Here is a 22,323-nt window from a genome sequence, read left to right on the forward strand (position 1 = left end):
ATTATTTGCTACGATTATGTATATACACACACACACACACACACATATAAATATATGTGTGTGTGTATATGTATAAATGTGGGTGTGAATATGTGTATACATACTGTATGTATATATGTATGTATGTGTATGTAAATGTGTGTGTATATATGTATGTGAATGTGTATATATGTATGTACATGTGTTTGCTTGTGTGTATATGTATGTGTATAGATATGTGTGTGTATACACATATATATATATATAATGTGTGTGTGTATATACATATGTATGTGTGTGTATATACATATGTACTTGTCTTTGTGTATATATGTGTGTGTGTGTGTATGTATGTGTATACATACACACATACACAATAATGTATGCATATATATGAATGTGTATATGTATTTATGTATGTGTGTGTATGTATGTATGTATGTATGTATATATATATATATATATATATATATATATATATATATATATATATATATATATATATATATATATATATATATATATATATATTTACAGTATATATAATAAAATAGGAGGCAAATATTGCAACAATTTTTTCTAAATATGCAATGTTTTTCTTAATTAGATTGTTCCAACCAGTACAGTATGGGACAAAGCCAGAAGGTCGCCTTTTCACCTTCACAAGTGCAACAAATCCAAATCCTCCAACAAACTCTTCTGCTACAATCAACTCTGTTTCCACCACCGGCCAATTAGCCCAGAACAGGGGAAAGTCCCCTGTTAGCGCTGCAGCTACTACAGCAGCTTCTCAAGGTAAGGTATCATTGGATGTCATTATGCATATCAGCAGCTTCAAGTTCTTCAACATTCCCAAATTCTCTCTATTCCAATTATTTACTTGTATCTTACGCTTGGTCTTTTCATTAGTGCACCAGTGGTACTAAATGAAAACCTTTAGTAACACAGCCAAATTTTAGGAGGGTGGGTGCGTGCGTGCGTGTATTTGTATATTTGCTGGGTATTTGAAAGTAAGTGTTTTTCTTCCTTTTCAGGAGGGGATGCAGTCAAAATTGCCCAGCTTGCCAACATAGCTGGGAATCCAAATCGGATCTCCCAACCAGAAACTCCCGTCACTCTGCAATTTCAGGGTAACAAGTTTACGCTGTCCCCCAGCCAGCTCCGCCAGCTCACCACTGGGCAGCCTTTGCAACTCCAAGGTACATTTGGTAAAAAAAAAAAATATATATATATATATATATATATAATATACTGTGTGTGTATATATATATATATATATATATATATATATATATATATATATATATATATATATATATATATATATATATATATATATATATATATATATATATATATATATATATATATATATATATATATATATATATACACAGATACATATGTACACACATGAAAAAAAATGGGCCGAACACCTGACATACTTCCAGACCCTGATGGAACTCGTGTATCTCTCGGAAAATCCCAGAACAACTCGGCTGTTCTCGTAGTTGGTTAACCTTTGACACACGCTTCCTAAATGGCTGCGCCCGTGTTGTTTATACCAATTAACGTTAATTATGCAATGTCTTAAACAGTAGAAAATGTCGGAAAAAAGGGTGGTTTTATCAATTTATTCGACGAAGCAATTACGCTAGAATTGTCCATTATAGGATGTTACGGTGTGAACATTTCCTATCACGGTTATCATTATTATCGCGGTAATTTTAAATGTGCTCAAAATTTTCAAAAACTACTTATACTGAAATCTTTTAAGCAAGTTGTATTTTTTTTAAAACACAAACACATTCAAAATGTATATATGTACCTCAAGTAGAAAGTTGAATGTGAATATGAATGCAACACAAGAATTATAAACAAAGTAATATGGCAGAAACAAAATAATACTATAAATAAATACTACATGTACTAATGTGTGTACATGTTGTACTGGACAGATCCATTGAGAGTTTTGAGCAGAAACCGGTCGTATAGGAATTAAATATACACCATAAAACATTAACAAAATGCTACGTCACATGAATGGTTATTCAAGTAATTACTTTGTAGAATGAAAAAAACATGGTGTTTACTTTTTAATATCAAAATAAAACACAAAGCAGTTTGGCTAATGAATAAAGTCAAACAAGCTTTGTTCTTCAACAACAACCATGTACTTCAGTGCAACAGTTTGGCCAACAGAAATAAAGAGGAGTGATACCTCTCTCATCCAACATACAATCTTTGTGCCTCACCGACAACTTAGCCAGTGTTCAATTCAATGAAATGACAAAACATTTAGCTAGTATTGATGTAAAAATAAAACATTTAAACAGTATTACTAACCGTCTGGAATTTTACCACAGTTTATCATTATACCGTTTATTGTTACATCCCTAGTCCATTAACAAGTAAAAAGTCAAGGGTGATCATGACATGTTCTTGCCGTCAATGCTGGTCAATTTTTTAGGGCATTACGGCAAGTCACAAAGGGGTTGCGGCACTTGCCATGGTAAAATTTGAGCCCTGTATATGTGTGTATATGTATATATATATGTATATTTACATATATATTATTACGCGTTTATTGCTTTCTGACGTGTTGTAGCCAAAAGTGTGTGGGGTGAGAGGCTTTCAACATATTAACAGTGTTACTCACAATCATCACTAACTAATATTCTCTGGCATTCTTAACCGTTATCATTTTAAAGATCATAATTGTGCGTGCTACTGCTTAGGTTCATGTTAAAAAAATCAACTATTTTTTCCCCTAATTGTAGTTTGTAAATGGTATTTATAATAAAAATAAATGGAAGTTGGCTTTCAAATTAGCACCCATTGTAATTCTCAATATATGATGGTTTTAGGAAACATTCTGCAAATGGTGTCAGCTCCTGGGCAACAAATCATCAGGCCTCAGGGGTCTATGGTAATGCAAACAATGGCACAAGCTGTCCCTAACGCCAATGCCTCAGCTTCCCCCAGCGCACCTCATCCAACTCTGCCCACAGTCCAGCAAGGTGACTCATCCATTATCATTTCATATCATACATCTTGTCCTGTAAAGCAGGTTTTACAATAGCATGCAACTTGCCAGAATGTGTTTCAGCTCACATTGTGTGTTTCAATTAGGTTTGACTACAAATGCTACAGCAGGCCCTACTAGGCTGTGCACTGCTTCCACACAGGTTTGCACATTACATTCAAGATTTTGTTTTGAAAAATGACATTGAAGAGAGAGGAACATTTTAAGATGGTAGCTTTGTAAGTAATCTCAACCTATTGTGGCCTTGATTAACAGGAGTCCTCAGAAGAGAAGAGTCGTCAAGCAAAGCGACGTTTGAGCCTCCTTTTTGAAGCAAATGAGCGACGCTGCAGCCGCAGAGTTTTGTATGGGTCTGACTTGTTGGAGGTGTGCACTGTGACCTCCGAGCCTGGTCACTCTGCTTTGACTGCTGGAGGATGGATGTGGGTGGGCAGAGAGAGCTGCATCAGGGCCCAGAAAAACTGTGTGGCAACCACTTCTACACTACAGTCTACTCTATTCTCTACTGAGGACCGCATGCAAGCCACTAGTAGCCTTGTAAAGAGGTGCGTACTGCAGTTGCTCACAATTACACGTGATCAGCCAATACTCTTAACACTATTGTGTATATAGTATACTGTATAATTTGAGGGCATTTTGGACATATGAATTATCCGTCGTTATTTGGGCTATTACAGTATTAGATTAAAGCACATTAAAACATGAAGTCAGATCATCATAGTTGATATTCTTTATGGTTAAGTAAACCAACTTTGTGTTTAGTGGGCATACTTTTCCAAGTCTGACAAAAAATATACCTCTTTGTCTCTTTCAAGATTATGTGTGGTGCCTCCAGCTGTAGCTCCACCTCTTGACTTGTATGCAGCCAATCCTCCAGTCACCTACACCTGTGAACAAAAGTTACTTCATCGCCAACTGCAGGAAGCTTTTGCGCCCCATACTTCTGAAATACACCGCTTGGTGACTGGGAATGATCGCTTTTCCCTTGACCTTCATCTAATGCAGATGGACTCAGGTAAGATGGATTCTCGACTTACATGTTACTACCTCTGCAAAATCATCAGGGTCAGTTTTCTCTGTTCCAATGATGTGCACTTTTTCCACATGGAAAGACATTCTACAAAACAATGTTAACTATATATCTTTTCTTATTCTAAAGGTAAATTAGAAGCTCTGGCCATTCTACTGCAGAAGCTTAGGTCGGACAATCGCCGCGTCCTCATCACCACTCAAATGGTGAAGATGCTTGACATCCTGGAGGCATTTCTTGATTATAGGCAACTCACTTACGTGCGGGTGGATGGAAGCTACACTCCAGATGAACAACAGGTAAAAAAAAAACTAATTTAACAGTCTTATGTAGTGAAGTGTATTTTCTCATATCAGAAATGTAGCCTTATGACATAATACATGCTGTCATAGACCACTATGAAATCAGGAGTTTGGTAGACTGTAGCCCAGGACAGGCCAACACTGCCCATTCACATAGAACTTACTTCATGTCAACATTTATAAGGATTAGATATGTCCCAATCTGATCATGGGATAAGGGTGATGATTGCCTTAAGTACCGGTAACTGACTGTCTGATAAGCTGCTGAGCCCAGTCGATCGTTACCGCAGCTGTGTCCTAGTGTGTACAGTTCCCAAAGATTTCTACTTAAAAATTATGCAAAACCAACTTTTATTACTTTTTGGTACCCGTCTTTATATATTTGGGATCTGCTTAAGTAACAGAATTTTAAATCAAAACATGGAGGCATAGCGGAGATATTTATAAAACAATCTTACCTTCCTTCATAATTCCTTCAAACAAGCCGTTTGGAATTTACCCCAATAGTCACGTTTTTCCCAATTGTGACGTCAGCTGATCTCTCCATTTATGGTAGAAATTTACCCAAAGTGCTTTGCACAGTACGCCATTGTAGTCAGTGCTGTAGGACGACACAAGAAGCCAACTGCTAAGTCTTCAATACAAAGAAGGGATGATTGATTCAGATATCGATGTTATTGATATCTAACATAGTATATAAACAATACTAAAGTGATTAACTCTATTTTTATTTTTATTGTTCTTATTACAATTTTTTTTTTTTAACGTTTTTGTTATTGTTATTTTTGTTTTTGTTAACGCAGGGTGTAAGTCTCTGGATGCAGGAAGGCTTTGAAGGGCAAAACCCAATTAATTTAAATGGGAGCCAATAGTTTTTTTTTTTTTCCAGGGCCACCTCTATCGTAGCCAAACAACTTTGTAATGTGCAGTTTAATATGCATTCAGAGACATTATTGCCTCCTTGTCTAACACAAGGACCTCCTGATGTCGATGGCGTGGCGAAGTTGGTAGAGTGGCCATGCCAGCAATTGGAGGGTTGCTGGTTATGGGGGTTCAATCCCCACCTTCTACCATCCTAGTCACGTCCGTTGTGTCCTTGGGCAAGACACTTCACCCTTGCTCCTGATGGGTGCTGGTTAGCGCCTTGCATGGCAGCTCCCTCCATCAGTGTGTGAATGTGTGTGTGAATGGGTGAAAGTGGAAATACTGTCAAAGCACTTTGAGTACCTTGAAGGTAGAAAAGCGCTATACAAGTATAACCCATTTATCATTTATTATTATAATGTAGTGTTCTGGCTCTACAAGACATTGAACATATTTATATTTTACTGTGCCCTGAATAGTTGCACACAGTAAGACAATGACACCACACTCTAACTTTCTGTCTTTTTTTTATAATACTACATGGTAGTGTGGTTTTTGTGAATTCTAAAATGTTTTTTTTAATAACTTTGCTCTTTGTCCCACTCTGCTTATACGTAATGTCTTTGCAGGAGACTATAAAGAGCTTTAACAGGAACAGGCAGATTTTCTGTAGCATCTTGACAAACCACTGCTGCACGGCAGTTGGAACTGTGTTTGATGCAGACGCCATCATTTTCTATGACACAGACCTCAATCCCAGTATAGATGCCCACACTCAGGAATGGTGTGACAAAATTGGGCGCTCTAAGGATATACACATTTACAGGTAATAAATAATATAAGTATAGTAGCTGGACGTTTTCCAAGCATTTTTGTGTATGTTTTCCTAGATTGGAGAGTGGGAACTCCATTGAAGAGAAACTATTAAAGAACGGAACCAAGGACTTGATCAGAGAGGTGGCTGCACAGGGCACTGACTTCACCCTGGCTTTCCTTACACAAGTAAGTTCAGCTCATCCTTGTTTGATCCTTCAATGACAGTGCCTACCTCCATGGCCGTAACTACCATTGAGGACACCGAGGTCATGTCCCTTGTCAATTTTTTTAAGTGACAAAAAGAAGATGATATAACTGACTGCAAATATACTTTTTGTAGGACATTGTGTGCGCTGTACAGCACCATGGGGTCGATCATCCTCTCTCGATATACAATCTTTGGTCACTCTAACAACTTAACGCAATGAAGTCCACTTTTACTTTAGACATTATCCGTTCCGAAATCTGCTGTCAACATAACGTTAACAATAATTGATACTGACGTAACTAATGTTGGTTTCACCTGAATGAAATTGATGTGAAACTCTGTCGGGATAATACCTTTGTTGTGTCAATCAGGTGCCACTCCGCCCTAAATGCAGAACACGTGCTGTGTGATCAGTGGGGCGGCCAGTCTTGCGTGAAGAAGCGCATTAAAATGTAAATTATTGAATGACAAGGTGCTTAATATCCCATTTTTACCCCAAACGTATTCCTGGCAGCAACATGCTCTGTTACTGATTAGAATATAAACACAAATGTTCCGCATACACTTCCCGTGGCGGGCGTAATTAGTTCTTGCTTTGCAAAGCAGAATGTCTTTGGTTCGAATCCCGGCCGTGATGGAAATTTTGGTAGGGTTTTTAAATTTATGTTTTAAAGATGTCAACATTGGTTAATACGCTAAACTTCGTCATATTAATAGAAAAAGTGGACTATTACAAAATCATGCAGATTGTCAAAGATGTTAGATAATACAACACATGATAGTTATACCTCCAAAATAAGCTTTTGTTCCAATCCAATCCAATTTACTTTATTTATATAGCACATTTAAAAAAAACAATAATAGTCTCACAAAGTGCTGCACAGGAGTAAAAACACACATTTAGAAGCAGGATAAAACTAAGGTGAGTCAATTCTAAAAAACATTTAACTAAAAATAAATACATAAAATTAATTAAGAGAGTAAAATCACACAACTCTCTTGCTGATTTAATAGCCAAGGAATAAAAATATGTTTTAAGATGTGATTTAAAAGTCATTAAAGAGGGAGCTGTCCAAATAGCAAGAGAGATATCGTTCCATAGTTTTGGAGCCACAGCATATAATGCACGATTCCTCCCAGGGTTTTAATCGTGTCTTTGGGACGACAAGAAGAAATTGATCAGCTGACCTCAGACCTTGTGGTGGTGTAGATTTTTAAAAGGTCTGACATATATTGTGGCGCTAATCCGTTAAGAGATTAAAAAAAAACCAATAACATTTTAAAATGTATTCTAAAATGAACTGGCCAGTGAAAGGATGCTAAAATGGGGTTAATGTGCTCATGTTTTTTAGTGCCAGTCAAAAGGCGAGCAGCAGCATTTTGGACTAATTGCAATAGAGCGATGGAGGCCTGGTTCATACCAGCATAGAAGGAATTGCAGTTGTCCAAACGTGATGAAATAAAAGCAATAATTACCTGCTCAAAGTCGTTAAAAGATAAAACTGATAACATTTTTGCTAAAAGTCTTGGTGTGATAAAACTGGAGCGTACAACAGAGTTAATCGGCTGTTCCAATTTAAAATCATTGTCGAACTTAAAACCAAGATTTGTGACTGTGGGTTTAAAATAAGGCATCGGGGACCAGGTCATTGGGGTGAGCATTCTGGTTAACTTTTGAGTCAAAATTACTTCCGTCTTATTCTCATTTAAATTTAAGATGTTTACTGCCAACCATGCTTTTACGTCATCCTGACTATTTAAAAGGGATTTTAAACATGTCACTTTTCCTTTTTAGAGGGACATAGATTTGTGTATCATCAGCATAAAGATGATACGATATTTTGTTTTTATGTGTTTAATGGGCAGGATGTGCACTTAAAACATGATTGGTCCAAGGACATTATTTATATGGTGCTGGAATACCCATGATTTTAGCCTTTCAAAGCTTCTCTTGGACAACCGATTGTTGACTTCGGTATTTGTTAAATCTTAGTTACGGCCCTGCCTACCTCCATTCTTTAATACTGTCATTGCGCACAACCCAAGTCAAAAGAAACCATACCCATCTTTTTACTTAAGGTAACACGCCGTGTTCTGATCTAATTCTAGAGGACGATCCAGGATTTGTTTGAGGTAGAGGCCGGCTCGGGGGAGAAAGTGGAGGAGTTTGTGGTCCTTCATCAGGAGCCCTCAGCCTCCGAGACCATATCCCCTAAGGTGGCTAGGCCCTACATCCAAGCTCTACATAGCATAAATTTGGATGATTTACCAGAAACACAAGATGAGAAAATGGAGCAGGTAGAGATACCAGGCAAGCATTCTGAAAAGTTTGATGTGGAGTCAGAGGGCCAGAATAAAGAAGAGCCTGCTGAGATTGAGGAGCTTAATGCAATTATGGAACAGGTAACCTCGTTTTTTGCTTGTAGTTGTAACAAAAGACAAGTTAATTTTTGTTGATATGTTTTTTTATTTTTGTTTCTGCATTCTTCAAACAGCTCACACCAATTGAAAGGTACGCCCTACACTACCTGGAGTACCTCCACATCAGCAAAGATGAAACTGTCCTCAAGGTACTGTAAAGAACTATGAAGAATACAAACTAAGATGTATAGCTAAGTGGTCTGAATATAAAAATGGCATATTTGAGTAATTGTTGTAGTGGTGATGGTGATGTCAGATGTTGAGACTTTGCATTGACTCATTATACTAAGGAGCAACTGGAGTGCTCTAAGAGAGGCTGGGAGCTGCAGCAGCTGCAGAAACTGAAAGAGGAGCAACAAGAGCGGCAGATGATGGAGGGAGATGAAGAGCTCTTCACCTACACCAGAGAGGATGCTTACAACATGGTGGGTGGTCGTTTTGGTCGTTTATCTGGTTTGTTTAAAACTGTTGTCTGATTGGAGCATATGTCTGCATTTTAACAGGAGTATGTATTTGATGCTGAGGATGGACACACAGAAATCATGCCGGTAAGAGCTGATTTAAAAGATAACAGACACACACTTTCCAGTTTTCTTAGAGATCACATTCTTCCTTTGGATTTTATCTTTGTGACATTTTTATTCAACATTTCCCAAAATAGGTTTGGACTCCACCTACGCCACCACAGGATGACAATGACATTTACATAGACTCTGTAATGTGCCTCATGTATGACACAACCCCTATCCCTGAGTCCAAACTGCCTCCTATCTACATCCGCAAGGAGCAAAAGAGACTCAAACTGGACCCCTCTGGTAATTGTCCCTTCAATTGCCATTTATTTGTCTTCATATAATTTGATTATATGTAGAGGTACATGCACATCTGCAGTATTTGTTGCTGGCCAATTTTGGTGAATAGGGGACACAGCTTATAGTTCACAAGAAATTCATTATTGAAAATAACTCCCACGTTCACCTTTCTTTTCACTCAAATATTGGTCCAGCAGCAGCCAGGAAGAAGAAAAAGGGCCACGGGGAAACAGTTATTCCTCCACGTTCCCTTTTCGAAAAGGCCAGCATGCTGAAGGTTCGCAGAGAAGGAAAGGATCAGAAAAAGAACTTCTCCCTCAAGCAGCAGGCACCCTTTGCCAAGCCCCTGCCCTCGCTGGTTAAACCTGCTATGGAGGTCGGTCAGGACAACCCAGAGTGGCTCATCAGTGAAGACTGGGCTCTGCTTCAGGTGCTGACACCATTAACCTTTCCCATGAACATATGTGCTGTGCAAGCATCGTTTTTAGAAATGAATACATCTCAGCAAAACACATGTTATCAATTTTGTACGTCTATTCAAAGAGTAATTGTATGTTTGTTACAGGCTGTTAAACAACTTCTGGAGCTGCCTCTGAATCTGACAATTGTGTCTCCTGCTCACACTCCCAATTGGGATCTGGTGAGTGATGTGGTGAACTCCTGCAGCCGCATCTACCGCTCTCCCAAACAGTGTCGTACCCGCTACGAGAATGTCATCATTCCCAGAGAGGAGGGCAAGGTAGTGCTGCTTCTGTCAAAATGACAATTGTTTTTCGTTTCCTAACATTTTTCAAACTGCTTGTAGTTGTTGTATGAAGCAAACCCCAAGAAGAAAACAAAGAGCATCTACAAGGTGCATTTTCCTCTTGTTTTGTTTGTATTTATTTCTTCTACTGTTTAATTATTGATCTCATGTGCCTGTCTCTTCACACAGTCTAAGAATAGCCGTCCTCTAAGGACATGTCAGATCTACACGCAAGACGACAATGCCACTCAGATTCAGCTCTACAACAGTCGTTTTGAGCTCATGAAAATTATAGCCAGTAAGAGGAGCCCACCCATCAAGCCACTGTGAGTAAAACTTCCTTAAAACATAATTTATTTCAAATAACATAATTGTAGTTCAATCTGAAATGTAATTATTGTGGTAAAACTGATTTTGATCAATTAACTACAGTGTTTCCTCGCCACTTTGCAGTTCACTTACTCGGTCTCAATTCATTGCGGTTTTTATTCAGTACTTTGAGATTTGAATGTCCATTTAAGTTTTAATGTTAAAATTACGTAGGTCTTATAGATTGTATAAAGTGTTTTAAAGGGGATTATTATGATGCAAAAACAACTTTCCTTACCTTTTGTTACCTGTATTTTTGTGTAAGTCCAGGGATGTAACAGTGTTATAAATACAGCAGGTTTTCGGTTTCAAAGTCTTCTCAATAATACAGTGACGTGTAATGTTATCAAACAAAACCTTAGTGAGTTTAGTTTTCTTCTGGTCCTTCAGCGTTAGTCAGGTCTGTAAATAAACTAACACTCCCAGAATCCTCTGCACAGCCCGGGAATGGCAAGATGGGGGCGTTGAACGCCGTAAGCAGGAAGTAAAGTATGATTGTACCCATCGTAGAAAAAAATTATGGTTTTTTGGACATTAAATCTGTCCATAACTGGTTGAGTTATGTTGCTAACAAACCGACAAATAAGCCCAGGCCAAAACATAACCTCTTTGGCGAAGGTAAGAAAGTCTGCGTTCTGCAAAGCGTGACACTTTCGTTTTGAGTTTCCAAGGCGACACAGCGCCAGCCGGTCTGGTCGCACCATTCGTCGACATTGGCTTATAAAGACTTTAAATGCATATTATAATTATAAAAAAATAGCGTCTCTATTTCGCGGAAATTCACTTACCACGGGAGGAATTTTGAAAAATCGAGGGAACGCTGCACTTGGTTCTATCAACAAAAAAAATTATATCATTTTCTGTGTATCTTTGAACGTCTTCAAATTTGCACTTCTTACAGGCTAGGCATGAATCCATTCCAGAAGAATCCCAAACATGCCTCTGTGTTGGCAGAAAGGTACACTGAATGTTATATTGTATTTTCCCCCTTGTTGTGTACAATCTAACACTGAACAAAAATCTAAGAAGTGTCTGTTGTCCACAGTGGGATAAGCTACGACAAGCCCCTCCCCCCAATTCAGGTAGCTTCTCAGCGTGCTGAGAGGATTGCCAAAGAGAAAAAGGTGATTGTGATGATAATGATGGACCGTCCAACAAATTTCCTTGATCAATTGTTCGGAAAATGTATTTGCTTTTTTTCACCTTTTAATACAAGTTATTTATCATCTTACTTACTTCCTCTAGCCACTCATGTACAACAAATTGGGCATGAATACATTTTCCCCTTTGCTTACTGGTCCATCATGCCTACATTGCTTCAAAGTATAGCTGCTATTCAACCTAATTTCATTGATGTTAAACATTAGGTGTGTACAGAATCATCATTTAGTACTAGTACTGTATCAAAGTACAGTTGGTTTGGTCGTATTTAATTTTTAGCCATTGCGTATGTCTGTGTTGGCATGTAGGCCTTGGCGGAGCAGCAGAAAGCTCAGCAGTTGGCACAGCAGCAGCAGGCTGGTGCTCCCCAGGCCCAAACTGCGTCTAACCAGTCCCAGACCCCTGCTGCTGCCCAGGCTCAGGTCCCTCAGGCTGCTGCAGTGGCTGGAGCCACAGCTGTCCCTAATGCAGCTGTCCTGGTGAGAATCGAACCACCATATGCATTTGGCCATCCAAAACATGCAGCTGCCTTTACACACGCCTCCTGTTTTTCAGGCTGGAGCCATCAAAAATGCTACTGTGGGCACAACCATCCAGGCTGGTGTGTAGACACGTGTTTTATATTAAAGTATTTGTGCCTTTTCCTGTAATTGATTTATTTCCCTTGGTGTGGTCTAACAGCCGCTGTCGGGGGGAATGTGATTGTGAACACAGTGGCTGGAGTGCCTCCAAGCCCCTTCCAGGCCAACAAACGTCTGGCATCTCCAGTCATACCAGGCTCCCTGCCTGTAAGTCATGTTCATATGTCACTTAGCTCATCCTCCCACTGGCTAAGAGAAATTGTGACGCACATAATCACCTTTAAACAGCATGCAGACAACCTGTGGACTAGAGGGATTTTAACTAGCAATGTCTGTTGTTCCATCAGTCCGCTGGTCCTGCTGCTGGAGCACAGGTGGTCCATGCACAACAAAGAGCCGTTACGGCTTCTGCTACCCCTGCCGAAGTGGTTGCCATAGCTACAGGGCAGGGCGTACGATCGGTTACCCCAGTGACCGCATCAGCAGTCGTTTCAACCACTCTGAGCCCAGTCCAAGCTCAGACTCGACCACTTGTCAGTCAAGTAACATCAGGTAATAAAGTGAATATTGGCATTGGTTTGATCCTGTAAGTATTCTGTAGTCTGAATGTGCTATACTCTGTCAAGCTACAGGAATGCAGCTGGCACAAGGAAAAGCCCTCACCCCAGCCCACCTGCAGATGCTTCGGCAACAGCAACTACAACAGCAGCAGCAGGCGGCTTCTCCTCAGATCAAAGCTGTAAGCAAACCCCAGGTAAAAACTAACATCCTAACACAAGCTAATGGGGTAAGCCGATAAATGGAGATGCTTTTAATAAAGTAACATGTAAATGGGTACCTTGACCCATGTGACAGCGCTCCTTACTCAAAATACCGTATTTTTCGGGTTATAAATCGCTCCGGAGCATAAATCGCATCGGCCGAAAATGCATAATAAAGAAGGAAAAAAACATATATATACGTCGCACTCGAGTATAAGTCACATTTTTTGGGGAAATGTATTTGATAAAATCCAACACCAAGAATAGACATTTGAAAGGCAATTTCAAATAAATAAAGAATAGTGAACAACAGGCTGAATAAGTTTACGTTATATGACGCATAAATAACCAACTGAGAACGTGCCTGGTATGTTAACATAACATATTATGGTAAGAGTCATTCAAAAGCTATAACATATAGAACATGCTATACGTTTACCAAAAAATCTGTCACTCCTAATCTCTAGATCCAATGAAATCTTCTTCGTCGGTGTCTCTTCGAAACAACTCTGCCAACTCCTTAGGTAGACAATGCGCCGCTTCCTTTTCTATCGGTACGTCGCTTACGTCAGAGTCATCGTCAGTTGGAGTTCCAATTACTCCAGCCTTTCTGAATCCGGACAGGATGGTTTCGGTTGTCACTGAAGCCCATGCTTTGTCGATCCATCCAATGACATCCAGAAAAGTTGCATGGCGCATTCTCCCGGTTGCCGTGAAGCTGTGCTCTCTATCCATCATCCACTGCTCCCACAGGTTGCGCAGGACTGCCTTAAAGCCCTTCTCAGTTTTTATAAGTTACCGCCAATGTTGAAATGATCAAATTTCATAGGTACGGAAGTAGTAGCAGGTAGCATCTTTTTTTTCAAAATGCACTTCTGCCATGACCCGCCTCCGCCGAATTTTTATTGGTTGACGTGTGTGTGTGTGACGATTGCTGATATACGCCTAGTCTCTTACGTGAATGAGATAAATAATATTATTTGATATTTTACGGTAATGTGTTAATAATTTCACACATAAGTCGCTCCAGAGTATAAATTGCACCCCCGGCCAAACTATGAAAAAAACTGCGATTTATAATCCGAAAAATACGGCACTTGTATGCCAAATCAATGTTCCCCAATGAAATTGATTGAAATTCCATTCTTCCATGCTGGGTGCCCCAAACACCACAATTTTAACATGTAACATGCTTTTAATAAGAAAAAAACACTTGTAGATATTAAATATTGTATCAAAAACATTACTATGGAATGTACCAAAACAACTACAAAATACAGGTAGTTGTACCTCGGCTCACAAGCTTACGTTTTTGGGACACAAGTTGTCTCTCAGCTTATTCTTTAGGCTTTGAGCAACAATTTGGATGACAAGCCTTTTACTACACTAGTTGGTGTAGTGAATTTCACAGCGATCCCTGTAAGATCCAGCCAAAACATCCAGTGTCACACTCCTTAGCATTAGCTCATAGCTTGCAAGACATAACTTAGTTTTTTCCAACCATGGGAACAAAGAGTGAGTGTGAATGGCATTGCTGTAAAGAATAAGTAGTGGATTATATTCATTGAATTAAAGAAATCATCAAAAAACATGACGAGGTATTACATGTACCAGATTTGGCAAAGCAGTTTGAATGTAGCATTGCGAGTCCATCTTACAAATGAGTCAATAGAGGCTATAATGCCAACCAAGGATGTTAAAATATTTTCTAAACAGGGGTGACAAATCATGAAAATATGGAGAAACTGTTGGTGTGTTTGACGGAGAAGCTAGTAGATACCGTACTCCTCTGTAAATGCTGTACGTTATTATTACATGGTAAAACAAGTTGCCAGCTGCTTCTCCATATTTGCATGAATACATGTCCTCTGATTAACTGTCCTTCAGTACGGTGCAGATTGTAGGAATGCTACACTGCTTTGCCAACTCTGTTACACATACACCTTGATCAAATTTATGATTTATTTCTTTAATTCAATGAATATCATCCCCTTTTTCACAGCACTGTTTGTGACGCTCCCTTTATTTACTTCTATTGTTGGAAAAACAAAGTTATATCTTGCTAGCTGTTAGCTAAATAAATACCAGACACTGGAAGTTGGTTGGATCTTACAGCGTTCACATTTACTATCCACCAACTAGTGGTGGGAAGGTATCTGAAGCTGGCTCGTAACTCCAATTTTTGCTTACAACTTAAAGTAAGAAATTAGCCGAGAGACGGCTCGTATCTCAAAAAATGTGTTAGGTGAGGTTCTTGTAAACTGATGTATCATTCTATTTTGCATAAAATACGAGTCTGGTAATCAGGGTGATTTGTGTTTGCAGGAGTTGTTAAAGATGCACAAACATAAATTGCAGCAACAGCAGCAGCAGCAGGTAGCTGCAGCTGTGGCTGCTGCTCAGGGCCAGCAGGCTGCAGGAGCCCAGCAGGCAGTCCAAGTGCAGCCGTCACAAGCGGTCCAAGCTAATCCTCAGCTAGCAGCCGTGGCAGCGCCGAGACCTGGAACTGTCTTGACGGGTACAACAGTGGCCAGACTGGTATGACTCAAATGTAGACTTTTTGATTCTATACATTTTTGCTTCTGTAAACTTTCAGTCTATTCCAACTTTTCTTGCAAAGCGTCCTCTTTGTATGATCATGTGACTAAATTGGTATATTTAATTCATTGTTGCAGACTCGAGTACCCACCCAAGGCCAGATTCAGGCACAGGCAGGTCAGACGGCCCAGGTGACCCTCACCAAGCCTCCTGTGGTCTCTGGTGTCACCACACTGCCCGTCACTGTAGCTGGCATTAGTGTGGCTATTGGCCAGGCCCAGAAAACAGGTGTGTTACTAAAGCCTCTTTCAAAATGATTGTAACTCCCATCATCTTACATGCTTGCATTACATGCTGTACATGCTTACATATGTCCCATCATTTCCAAATCATCATTTTGTCTTCTCTTTTCAGGTGGTCCTGTGCTGACCCCGTCCTTTCCCCAAATGCAAGTGCAGCAGCTGCTTCAGATGAAGAAGCAGCAGCAGGCGGCCGTTCAGGCGGCAGCTGCAGCCCAACAGAAGGCAGGACAATCGCAACAAGGACAGGCCACAGTGCAGCAGAAGGTAAAGGTAGAAAATCATTATTTTTCATGAATAATGTATTGGCCCAGATAGAACGTTTTTTTCTCTCTTATATCAGAGCTAGAAGTTATACATGCAGGTGGCACCAAACGACTTCTCACTAGGGTTGCGCGATGTAGACCATATAAACGATATACACTACCGTTCAAAAGTTTGGGGTCACCCAAACAATTTTGTGGAATAGCCTTCATTTCTAAGAACAAGAATAGACTGTCGAGTTTCAGATGAAAGTTCTCTTTTTCTGGCCATTTTGAGCGTTTAATTGACCCTACAAATGTGATGCTCCAGAAACTCAATCTGCTCAAAGGAAGGTCAGTTTTGTAGCTTCTGTAACGAGCTAAACTGTTTTCAGATGTGTGAACATGATTGCACAAGGGTTTTCTAATCATCAATTAGCCTTCTGAGCCAATGAGCAAACACATTGTACAATTAGAACACTGGAGTGATAGTTGCTGGAAATGGGCCTCTATATACCTATGTAGATATTGCACCAAAAAACAGACATTTGCAGCTAGAATAGTCATTTACCACATTAGCAATGTATAGAGTGTATTTCTTTAAAGTTAAGACTAGTTTAAAGTTATCTTCATTAAAAAGTACAGTGCTTTTCCTTCAAAAATAAGGACATTTCAATGTGACCCCAAACTTTTGAACGGTAGTGTACATTTGGCCAACGATAGAGCTTTTAACACTACCGTTATATTGTGATAATTAGAGATGTCCGATAAGATCGGACTGCCGATATTATCGGCCGATAAATGCTTTAAAATGTAATATCGGAAATTATCGGTGTCTGTTTCAAAAAGTAAAATTTATTACTTTTTAAAACGCCGTTGTACGGAGTAGTACACGGACGTAGGGAGAAGTACAGAGCAGTTGCGTCTCCCAGTCATACTTGCCAACCCTCCCGATTTTCCCGGGAGACTTCCGAAAATCTCCTGGGGCAACCATTCTCCCGATTTCCACCCAGACAACAATATTGGGGGCGTGCCGGCCCAATCACATAATATCTACGGCTTTTCACACACACAAGTGAATGCAAGGCATACTTGGTCAACAGCCATACAGCTCACACTGAGGGTGACTGTATAAACAACTTTAACAGCCCTTTGAGACACTTGTGATTTAGGGCTATATAAATAAACATTGATTGATTGATTGAACACTGTAACAAATATGCGCCACACTGTGAACCCACACCAAACAAGAATGACAACATAACACAACAGAACAAATACCCAGAACCCCTTACAGCACTAACTCTTCCGGGACGCTACAATATACACCCCCCGCTACCCACCCCCAACCCCGCCCACCTCAATCTCTCTCAGGGAGAGCATGTCCCAAATTCCAAGCTGCTGTTTTGAGGCATGTTAAAAAAAATAATGCACTTTGTGACTTCAATAATAAATATGGCAGTGCCATGTTGGCATTTTTTTCCATAACTTGAGTTGATTTATTTTGGAAAACTTTGTTACATTGTTTAATGCATCCAGTGAGGCATCACAACAAAATTAACCATAATAATGTGTTAATTCCACGACTGTATATATCGGTATCGTTTGATATCGGAATCGGTAATTAAGAGTTGGACAATATCGTAATATCGGATATCCGCAAAAAAGCCATTATCGGACATCTCTAGTGATAATGCATGATGATGACACATTCTAGCTGTGTCCTGCAAATTTTACAGAGACAAACGAACAAAGGTGTCCACAACGTAATGTATTGTCACCACTAGTGAGCTAGCGGCTTATGTTCCTCCACATTGCAGCTTCTAAAAAAACTTATCCTTGCTTTCATGGCAGCAAACAACTGTTTCTTACAAGTATCATTGTCACTGGAGGATCGAAAGACAAGGAATAGTTAAGCATGCTACTACACATCGTAGGAGGATACAAAAAAAGCATAGCTAATCTGTTAAGCTAGAGCTCTTGAATGTAAACGGGTGCACAGATGGATATAGATATGTGGTGTAAATGATGTGGTATAAATATATGGTCGACACAAACAATGATTAGATCTCTGTTTTTCATTACCGCTAAATATTTTTTAATTGATTTTTACATACTCAGGAAAAAAGAGCAACAAGTTATTTTTTAGTTGTTATTAGTTATTTTGCACTATTGATTTTATTAGAAATATTCCTATTTTAATGTTCATTGTCATTATTGTGTTATTTACTTCACAAACTGGTTTCCTCCGAACATTACACCTGGCATTCACGCCAAAGACTTCAATCAGAGAATTTAGTTTCTCATGATCTGAGAATCTTTTTGGTGTGTTTTGGCAAAATTGTATTTAGAAATAGCTTCCGTCTGGCCACCATACCATACAGGCCTGATTGGTGGATTGCTGCAGAGAGTGTTGTCCTTCTGGGAGGTTCTCCTCTCTCCACAGAGGAATGTTGTAGCTCCGACAGAGTGACCTTTGGGCTCTTGGTCACCTCTCTGACTAGACTAAGATGAATGTAATTGCTGCCAAAGGTGCATCAACAAAGTATTGAGCAAATGCTACGACTACTTATGTACATGTGATTTTTTTAGTTTTAATACGTTTGAAATAAAAATAAAAAGTTTTGCATAGTCTTTATGGGGTATTGTCTGTAGAATATCGAGGACAAAAATGTATTTATTCAATTTTGGAATAAGGCTGTAACATTACATAATGGGGAAAAAGTGAAATGCTGTGAATACTTCCCGGATGTACTGTATAGCCCAAAACCAATGTAAAGTATCCAAACAACAGAAGAATAATTACTTAGTGCATTTTAACAGAAGTGTAGATTGAACATGTTACAACAGAAAGTAACTGGCAAGTAGATTAAAGGTTACTTATTATGCAAAACCCACTTTTTTACCTATTGGTACTTGTTTTATTTCGTATCTGCATAAGTCCCGAAAAATTTGAAATCAAACCATGGAGGCATGGCAGACATATTTTATAGACAATCTTGCCTTCCTTCATACTTCCTCCAAAGAAATGACATTTGTACAACTAGTGACATTTTTCCCCAAGTGTAATGTGTGTGAATATCTCCATACATGGTAAAGTTTTACCCAAAGATTTTTGCGCCGGTCCGTAGCTGTAGTCAATAAGTTTCTTCTTTTTCGCTATCCTCTAGTTGTGGGTCAGACTGTACATGCACATGCATTCTCCAATGTTGCTATTTCTGATACAAAGTATTATAAAAAAATTGTTCAAATGTATATTTGTTAGTGGACTCCATTAGGGCTGCAACTAACGATTAATTTGATAATCGATTAATCTGTCTATTATTACTTCGATTAATAATTGGATAAAAGAGACAAACTACATTTCTATCCTTTCCAGTATTTTATTGAAAAAAAACAGCATACTGGTGCAATGTTCTTTCAACTTGCCAAATAAAACAAGGAAAATGTTACAAAAATGCACACTTTTGACACCCCTGCTATAGATAATAAAAAATTAAATCTGATAAATCTATCGATAAAAATCAGAGCCTGACGACGCGTGCGCGTTTATCACAACTCTCTCGCTCTCTCTGTCTCTCCCCCTCCCTCACGAATGCTGCTGCACGTACAATTTGTTTTGTTTTTAACCTTCTTAACCCTGAACGTACATTGGAAATACACGCAACCCTAACTCAAAATGCCGGACATTTGAGGCATTTAAGAAACACCGCCCGGACAGTCCCGCAAAAGAGGACATGTCCGGCGAAAAGAGGACCTATGGTCAGGACCTAGCCCAATCGCTGCTAGCATGGGTTTCACCGGACATGTCCTCTTTTGCTAGCATGCTAGCAGCTAACGGGCTACGATAGACTGACCATACGTCCTCTTTTCACCGGACATGTCCTCTTTTGCGGAGCCGTCTGGGCGGAGTTTCTTAAATGCCTCAAATGTCCGGCATTTTGAGTATTGTTTACACAACGTGCAGTAGGCTACTTAATATGTCCGTGTGGAAACTCGTTCGGTACACCTCTGCACCGAACTGAAACGGTTCGATACAAATACACGTACCGTTACACCCGTATTACCGTATTTTCCACACTAAAAGGCGCACCTTCAATGAATGGCCTATTTTAAAACTTTGTTCATAGAATAGACTCTACAGTAGAGGCTGGGGTTACTTTATGCATCCCGTAGTTGCGAGACCTATTGTGGCTCAATATTGGTCCGTATATAAGGCGAATTATAAAGCGCACTGTCAGCTTTTGAGAAAATTGAAGGTTTTTAGGTGCGCCTTATAGTGCGGAAAATACGGTATTTTGATTATTGTTTCTCAGCTCTTTGTAAATGTTGCAGTTTATAAATAAAGGTTAAAAAAAATATATATATATATACGTAGCCTCAGCGCATGGGCATAGCATAGCTCGTAAATAAGACCGCTCACAAAATGGCGCATCTTTAATCTCAGTTTTTTATGTAATACACACACACCCATTGTGACTTGGACAAATGCACTTGCAACACAAACCCGCTCCAAAAAAAAATCTCATAGGTTCGGCGAGCCAGCAAACAACAGGGAAGTTCTAATGCAAATTTTATGAGTGATCAATGAAGCAGATTCATCCAACTACTGTCGATCAGTTACGAAATATGATATCCTTTGTAGTGTAATCTACTCGTTATTTCATTGGTATTGAATAGGTGGCAGAAAAATATTTGTATCTTACCTAAAAAGGGGTCTTGAAAATGAAGGTTGTCTAACATTGGTGTGAATATGTGCATTCGCTTTCTTTACCCAATGTCTTCAGATGGGCACCCAGCAGGTGACCGTGCAGGCAGCCCAGCCCAGTCAGCAGCAACAGAAGGTGACCTACGCTACCACAACCCAACTTCAGCCAGGGATCAAGACCCAGTTCTTCACCACGTCCATCGCCCAGACTCAGAAACCCACAGGAGCTCAGCAAATTCAGGTGGTTTGTTTGAACAAACTGTTTGGAATACTGTGTGGCATTTTTTAAGTATTTATTATTCTTGTCAGGTGGCAAAAGTCCCCCAAATAGTGCAGCAGCAGCCCACTGTGACTAACATTCAGCAAATTGTGTCTTCTCCGCAGCAGGTAGGGCCTTCAATTAAGTGTCTGGAAGGCGTGGCCTGCATTCTACTGAATCCATGAATGAATGTGTCATCACACAACAATGCAGTGGAAAGAATCACAATAATCATGTTAGTCTCTCCCCCCCTCCATCAGATCCAATCACAACCTCAGACGGTGACCCTGACCCAGACGGCCACGTCGGCTCCTGCTCAGGTGCAGATGATTCCCGCCGGCACCACGACGGTTCAGGTTGTCCAGCAGAAGATCATCCAGCAGCAGGTGGTGACTGCAGCCTCCTCTCCGCAGATTCAGACTCCACCCACCCACAGTCCAGCCCAGAAACTTCCATCTTCGGCGGCCACAGATTCCTCGGCGCCGCAGCCCGTTCAGCAGCAGCAGCCCAACAAGAGCCAAGCTCGCCAGGGCGGCATAAGAACAAAAAACCCTGCCAAACCCAGTGGGGGGAGCAGTTAGGAGGAACACACTAAAGCGAGTTAAATAAGTATTTTCCTGCAGTACGCACACGTACACACGATTATTAATATTGTAAATTATGATTGTAGCGTACTGTACTGTTTTGGATCCCAACGTCAACAACCGTCAATACAGAATCTATCAAAGGCTTCTCTTCCTCCCTCTAATCCAACACTCAACATGATGGCGTTCATCAGACGCATCCTGATGCTTCAACGTCATGCCGACAGGAAGTCCACCCTGGTGAGATTCTAATTTTGCTATTCAATTGTTGAAATGTTCAATGTTAAAAAACTAAGCACGACCCCTCGGCGAGTCCCCAACATGACGCGAGAGAACATGGCGCAAATCTGAGGTGTGTTGATTTCGAGCTGTATTCTTAAATAGTCGCATGTCAAATTCCTTTGTTGTCTTGAGATCATGAATGGAGAATAGTGCACGTTAATATAGTTACTTTAGTCCTTTGTTTTTTTATTCCAGAAAGTACACTGTAAACATGTTCGTATTTCGTTTTGTTTATTTTTTAATTAATGTCAAAGAAAAAAATGTAAATATAAGTGAAAAAGACCATTTGTACTTGTAAAGTAGTCGTGTTTTCATT

At 39.7% G+C, this 22,323-nt stretch overlaps 1 protein-coding gene across 10 annotated transcripts in view; it reads left to right on the forward strand.

Moving 5' to 3' along the window:
- Window positions 1–22,292, forward strand: part of LOC133652574 (E1A-binding protein p400-like) — a 36,550-nt gene extending 14,258 nt beyond the window's left edge. The window contains exons 22-53 of one of the 10 annotated variants that reach the window (XM_062051478.1): window positions 587–774; window positions 1,014–1,178; window positions 2,847–2,999; window positions 3,112–3,167; window positions 3,281–3,570; window positions 3,841–4,040; window positions 4,185–4,354; window positions 5,851–6,047; window positions 6,112–6,223; window positions 8,355–8,648; window positions 8,741–8,815; window positions 8,957–9,091; window positions 9,170–9,214; window positions 9,328–9,481; window positions 9,673–9,908; window positions 10,044–10,217; window positions 10,284–10,331; window positions 10,413–10,549; window positions 11,494–11,550; window positions 11,638–11,716; window positions 12,062–12,232; window positions 12,309–12,354; window positions 12,435–12,541; window positions 12,682–12,886; window positions 12,961–13,088; window positions 15,421–15,633; window positions 15,771–15,921; window positions 16,048–16,205; window positions 20,962–21,123; window positions 21,192–21,269; window positions 21,402–21,461; window positions 21,555–22,292. In XM_062051478.1, the coding sequence (XP_061907462.1) occupies window positions 587–774; window positions 1,014–1,178; window positions 2,847–2,999; window positions 3,112–3,167; window positions 3,281–3,570; window positions 3,841–4,040; window positions 4,185–4,354; window positions 5,851–6,047; window positions 6,112–6,223; window positions 8,355–8,648; window positions 8,741–8,815; window positions 8,957–9,091; window positions 9,170–9,214; window positions 9,328–9,481; window positions 9,673–9,908; window positions 10,044–10,217; window positions 10,284–10,331; window positions 10,413–10,549; window positions 11,494–11,550; window positions 11,638–11,716; window positions 12,062–12,232; window positions 12,309–12,354; window positions 12,435–12,541; window positions 12,682–12,886; window positions 12,961–13,088; window positions 15,421–15,633; window positions 15,771–15,921; window positions 16,048–16,205; window positions 20,962–21,123; window positions 21,192–21,269; window positions 21,402–21,461; window positions 21,555–21,722 (4,612 nt within the window). In that variant the 3' untranslated portion in view covers window positions 21,723–22,292. Of the gene's footprint in view, window positions 1–586; window positions 775–1,013; window positions 1,179–2,846; window positions 3,000–3,111; window positions 3,168–3,280; window positions 3,571–3,840; window positions 4,041–4,184; window positions 4,355–5,850; window positions 6,048–6,111; window positions 6,224–8,354; window positions 8,649–8,740; window positions 8,816–8,956; window positions 9,092–9,169; window positions 9,215–9,327; window positions 9,482–9,672; window positions 9,909–10,043; window positions 10,218–10,283; window positions 10,332–10,412; window positions 10,550–11,493; window positions 11,551–11,637; window positions 11,717–12,061; window positions 12,233–12,308; window positions 12,355–12,434; window positions 12,542–12,681; window positions 12,887–12,960; window positions 13,089–15,420; window positions 15,634–15,770; window positions 15,922–16,047; window positions 16,206–20,961; window positions 21,124–21,191; window positions 21,270–21,401 lie in introns of all 10 variants that reach the window. The other 9 variants (XM_062051469.1, XM_062051479.1, XM_062051471.1 and 6 more) reach the window with 9 other exon arrangements.
- Window positions 22,293–22,323: the final 31 nt, after the last annotated feature.

The sequence above is a fragment of the Entelurus aequoreus genome, linkage group LG06 (genome assembly GCF_033978785.1).
Source record: "Entelurus aequoreus isolate RoL-2023_Sb linkage group LG06, RoL_Eaeq_v1.1, whole genome shotgun sequence".
In the NCBI taxonomy this organism is placed as follows: Eukaryota; Metazoa; Chordata; class Actinopteri; order Syngnathiformes; family Syngnathidae; genus Entelurus; species Entelurus aequoreus.